The sequence below is a fragment of the Austrofundulus limnaeus genome, unplaced genomic scaffold (assembly GCF_001266775.1).
Source record: "Austrofundulus limnaeus strain Quisiro unplaced genomic scaffold, Austrofundulus_limnaeus-1.0 Scaffold13, whole genome shotgun sequence".
NCBI classification, from domain to species: Eukaryota; Metazoa; Chordata; class Actinopteri; order Cyprinodontiformes; family Rivulidae; genus Austrofundulus; species Austrofundulus limnaeus.
Genome location: NW_013952415.1, coordinates 1,246,071 through 1,252,097, shown reverse-complemented (window position 1 = coordinate 1,252,097; position 6,027 = coordinate 1,246,071). Strand labels below are relative to the sequence as shown.

Sequence of the window (6,027 nt, the reverse complement as noted above, 5' to 3'; positions counted from 1 at the left end):
ATATATACCTGCTAACATCTGCTGACACCATTGAGGAACACCTAAACTGTGGAATGAAGCAGTTCTAGGTGGGTCCAGGGTTTACTCCCCTGGAAAATTTTGTAAAATATCTACCGGTACTCAAAACTCTGCATTTTTCACCAATTTGAAGAGCCTTTTACATAAAACCAATATTTTGTCAAGTTAGAACACTGAAAACCAGACTTTATCAGAGCTCTTAACTTAAACTTCCATTATCCTAATTTTCTATTCACACTCAGAACCAATACTTAGTCATTCTCGAGCCAGGAAGGGAAACAATTAAAATCATATTCATGATTTTTAACTAGGGTTTTCACTACACATGACTGCATCATYTGACTTTTTTTTATCACAAAATAARATCTGCACCATATATTGCATCTCATAAACCCAAATAACCAGTGACTAAATCAACTACGTATACCCTAATAAAAAGGTTAAATATTTTTAATGTTTTCATGCCTCATTTGTGCAGCCCCCTAGATGAACGGCGACCTTATCACTTGCCTAAACTGCCTATACCACATTTAAAATATTGTTTATTTGCAATAGATGGATATTTAAAGTCTCTTATATCCTCCACTAGACACTTGTTGATGAAACATACTGCATGATTTGCTGTCTTCTTCACATAAAACGGCTAGACAGAAAAAGAGTGAAATAAACAGCCCAAACATCAAAAGACCACCAGAAAGCTTGAAGAAGTATTGATCAGGAGCACCTCAAAAGATTACATAAAGGAATGCTCCTTGTGAACAAAATATAAAGAATTTAGCCCAGGCTGAAGCCATTATATTTTCCAAATAATATATTTGACTCTGTAATATCTGCACACTTTCTGTTAAAAAGCAATTTCTGTTCTTCTTTTGACAGTTCCATCATGCAGTCTCCACCTCCGCCACTGGTTCACATCATCAATGGCTACATCACAGTGCAGCCACCAAACAGAGTCTACAACCTCCATCATAAACTGTCTGCATCGCCCAGCTCCACATCCTCATCTTTTTTACTAATCTTCCTCTCCCCCTTGCTAACAGTGATCCTGCAGATGAGAACTGCAGTCCTCTAGCAGGACATTGTTTGGTACAAGAAAAAAACCCCTTTTTTTAAGTTTAAACTCAAGTAAATGATGGTTTAAGACAATTTGACACAAGATCTGATGAGGTGGGCTTCTTCAAACAGCACAGGAAGAAGCTGTAAAGTGAGCATCACATGTAGCCCTCTGATAAATCGTTCCACAAATGTTTATATGAATAACATTTGTCGTCTTGAAACTGAAAGTTTGTTCATGTTTCTTACAAAGTGAGGCCAGGATGAGCATGAAAATTCATGTTTTGATGGAACATAGAGGTTTGGATTTGCTTATTTCACTAAAGGAAGAGGAGCTTCAACACACAAGAGACGAGATGGATTCATGTGGTGCCTGCAACAATTTGAGATCTCACCCAACTAAAAATAAGGAACAAAAATATCAATAAAACCAACGCTGAATATCAAAAGTCTTTTATAATCGTGACTTGAATTATGTTTTTATGTTTATATGTGGGGGGTTTGTGTGTGTCAGTGTGTGTTTCAGTGAGTGAGTGATGTAGTGTAATCAACTCTTACTGTATATTCCTTTTGCTCGCAAACAAAACTTAATTTATTCTTTCATAAAAATAAAAAAATCATGCATAAAAATGGGGGATTGTACATATTATTTTTAAATATTATAGATGTATTTTATAACGTAAAAAATACTAAATACATTGCTGTTTATGTAAAAATATAAAGAAATATGCAGTGTATTTTTTAAAAAAGAAAATAAAGAACTAAGTTCTACTAAGAACTAACAGTTCACGTCTTACTGAAATGATGAAAATCTAACAGGAACATTTGATTGTATTGAACTTTATATCAGTGTTATTGCCTACCTTAAAGTGTGTGTTTACTGTTTTTGATCATGTTTTTTTTTACTAAAAAGTCATTTGTCTAAGTTATTAAACTACCTTAGTTTTTTTCAAACCATATGATTTTATATGGTTTTTATTATAAACAAATTTTGTTACTGCAATATTCAAATGTGTGATTTTTTTATGTTTTGGTGATAGCCATGAAAATAATAATGTTACAAAAACCGAAAGATGTCTATTCAGGTAGAGAATGTACAGCTTAGTGATTTAGCCCACTCATATTTTGTTTATGGGGTGAGATGACTAATAGCATTGACAATAAAATATTTATATGAATTTATATTTGGTTTTATTTTCAGTTTTCGACTATAATCACACATGATGAAGGCCAACACATATTATCTTTTTATAGAACTGTGATCGTTTGAACATAGATTTTTCTTTTGGAAAGCCAAATTTTATAACTTTAAAAAGAATGTTACTGTAGATAAAACTGGATTTTTCTTGCCCTTTACCCTGTTTTCTGATTTGTCACATACCAGCTTGGTCTGACAGAACCAGCTGCTAAGGATAGCAGCCTTTCAAGAATGTTTTTGCTTTCAGAAGATTTGGTTTTACTCACTAGTTTTACACTTCTACCCTCAAGGTTTTAGTTGTAGCAAAAAGCTGATCTTAAAATGATAATTTTATTTCCCTGAACACCATAATCCCACTACCAAAAGGTTCACCTTGCTGCTTACTATAGTGGTGTATTGGCAGCAATGCTCACAAAAAAGCATCCAAATAAAGGCCACCATTTGCTCACATCTCTAAGGCCCTGTCACACTATAACATTTTAGACAACTTATGACAACTTATGGAAAGTTTGTCCAACTCTAAATATGTCTAAGCTGAAGATGGAATAAAAAAAATCTACTGTAAGCCTTTTTTGGAACTATCAATTAGATCAAATATATAGCCGATTTGAGTAAAGTCGGCATAAGTTGTGGTGGGCACAGACTCCCCCTAAAGCACTGATAGGGGAACTAATTTCCTGATTAGTGCTTTAGSGCTTTTGCTAATTTTTAAAATGTATTAGTGGATTAGCACTTGCTAAATTTATAGGCTAAATTTAGAAGCACTAACTGAGGTCTATAAATGTTATTGATCAACATTAATGTTAASAGCRGAGGGTGAAAGCTGGTGCACACTTTGTTCATTTGTGTGTCACTAGGTAACATATWGATATATGAACCCAKATTAGGCTGTGGAATGTCAATGATAAGTCTTAAGAGAGCAATATGGCATCTGCTGAAGAATGTTAATGGTTTGACTGGGTTATTTTAGTACTTAAGACTTAGCTTTTGCTGAAACTTWCAGTGCATTAGTGCTTTAGAATTAGGGGACCTAAATATTTGAGTTAGTGTTTTACTAATTTTTAGATTAGTGCTGCCCACCACTGGCTAAAATGTTTACCAGCTTTCTAAGGTCACAATATCCCAACATCCTTACTGCTGCCATTACAGCAGCGTGATTCTCCTAAACTGGTCAGTAGGTTTGTTGGTGCGCATTCTTCGCTTGTTAAGGGTTCTCAGCATTTTAACGTGTTGTTCATATCCTCTATTAGAGCTGCAGTTATACCTTGTTTAATCTGTGCATGTGGTCTGCCACAAACGAGGCAGCGGACAAATAAAGAAGCAAACTAGAGCACTGAGCGGCCTTTCAGATGTACAGGAAATGAGTGTTAATTGATTTGTAACATCAACAGGAAATGACAGCTAAGTGACTCGTTAAGTGTGCGCTTTGATCCGAGGAGGGGCCTGTGTGCACGGCGTGCAGATGTGCGTGTGCAGTGTAATGACAGGAAGATTTAAGCGATATGACACGTAACTGATCTCATTACAGCGTATCAAAAAACAGAGTCGGTCTGTTTGTTTCTTCAATTCGCTGATCAAAGCTGAACGACAGCAACAGCATAATTCAACATTGACTTATTTGCCAGGTAGAAAAAATTATGTCAAAAAATGTAATAATACACAACAATGGAGTTTAGCAATGAGTTTTTATCTACTGTATGTAAAAGTTTTATCTCCCTAGAAGAGGCTATGCTAGCTTGGTGGTGCTTTGAGTTTGATCCCAGGCTTCTTCAGGAAGGCCACTCCACATAAATCACTTGCCAAATCTTTTGCACCACTTTGCTTTCTGTGGTGACCCCCCGCACAAGAGAGCAGCAAAAAACGAACAGCAACAACTTCTCTGGAACAGCAGCTGGACCATCACAGACCAATCATATRCGACACTAACGACTGTTTGATTTTTACTTTTCCCACTCTAAAAAAAAACAGGTAGCTTTTTCCCCCTCTTTTGTATCCTAAACCAACTGGATTCCAGACTTTTGCTGCTAATGTTAAACAACTGAACACTGGGACCTTTCATCATGTGATTGCAAAGTTTTTTTTGTTTTTCTTAAAGAAAAAAAATCAGTTTAAGTTTATAGCTTAAGTCATGTCTGTAGCCTGTCCAACCGCTCGGAAACATTAAACTGCCATCATCTTAAAAACGGCGTGCGATTCTAAATGACATTTTTTTTTTGCTATGCTCCATGTAACACAAAACTTTTAAAAACAACAGACCGTGTAAGTCACTCAGTCATTCCATAAAAGAACAAACAAACAAAGGTGCGGGTCACTCCCTAATTGCCTCCCGTTGAGTGTTCTCGCTGACAGATGTTTTAGCTCATTTACTGTTAGAGTTGTGWGGCTTAAAGAGGTGGTGTGAATTCCTGGAGTCAAAGTGAGCGCTACAGAAGTTACTGCAGTAAAACTGAAACCAGGACCAGACCTGGGAGGACAGATCGGCTGCCATCAGCTGACCCTCACGTTTGCACTCGATCAGTTTTAGCAGGTTTGACTGCTAGCTTAAAACCAAACCAGGTTACTCAAGATGAGGACACCTTGAAATAAATCCGTTGTAAATGAACATCCAATGATTGTTTTCTGAGTTTTATTTAAAGGGGCAATATCGTAAAATCAACTTTGTGAGCTTTATATCATATTATAATGTTATCCTCTCATAAAAAACATGTCCAGAGTCTTACTTTGACTCATTCATGCATGTTTGAGAAATCCTGCAGTGTCCTGAGGCAGCCAGGCAGGGGAGCAAAAARGATTGGTTGGGACTGGAACCGCCTTTTGGGATCAGCTCCTCCTCTGGGCTGTGTCTTCAAGATGAGCTTCCTCATCACAGAGCACACACCCACCCGGCCGTGCTGAAATGGGTGGGACAGAAGCGGAAGGTGGTTCTTAAAGAGACAGAGGCCAATTTCAAGGRGTTTAGAAACAGATATGATGAGAAGTCAAGTTTATTTTCTATTTAAACACATAAACAACATTTTAATAACAACTGAAGGTGACATAGTTACTTTATTATGGTATAGAATTTAAATATATGCCTGAGAAACACATAATATTGCCCCTTTAAATCTGTCCAGTGGTTCGTGTGATGTTTTGCTAACAGACAGTCAGAGTTGACTCTTGTGTGATCAGTTAGTGATCATGTCTCAACAAATTTTAGCTTGATATTTGCGAAACAGCCAATTTTTTTGGAGTGTTTGCTAAGATTTTTTTTTAGCTGTGGCAGCCATCTTGAATGGCATTGATTAAAATAATTAATTAGTTGCAGATTTTTATTCAAGGATTACTTTCTGAGAGCTTCATTGAAATCTGTCCAGAGGGTTGTGAGATATTTAACAAACACTGCAGACAACATTCTAACATATTTCTGTAAATTCTTGCAAACACACACACACAGCACTGAAATTTGTTCCATCAGAATTTTCCGTAAGATTTACTGTACTGTACCTCACTTGTTTGGGATTTTTTTCACTCATTTTATAAAAATAGTTGACCAAATGATGAACTTGATTTGATTTCTATAGACATGTATTCCTTAAATGACAATCAAATAAAAAAAGGGTTTTGTAAAACCTCACCACACTGAACTGGAGGCTGGGTTGTCTGATTGAACGAACTGGTAGGAATTGAAAACAGATGTCTTGTAAAGCAGGAATTCTAAAGACAGTAATCATAATAATAATAAAAAACTTGACATGGAGGCAAAAGGAAAACTTGAGTAG

At 36.2% G+C, this 6,027-nt stretch overlaps 1 protein-coding gene across 1 annotated transcript in view; it reads left to right on the top strand.

Moving 5' to 3' along the window:
- trabd2a (TraB domain containing 2A) overlaps positions 1–1,703 on the top strand; it is a 60,586-nt gene extending 58,883 nt beyond the window's left edge. The window contains exon 7 of the mRNA XM_014002423.1: positions 895–1,703. Coding sequence (XP_013857877.1) covers positions 895–1,090 — 196 coding nt within the window. The 3' untranslated portion in view covers positions 1,091–1,703. The remainder of the gene's footprint in view (positions 1–894) is intronic.
- Positions 1,704–6,027: the final 4,324 nt, after the last annotated feature.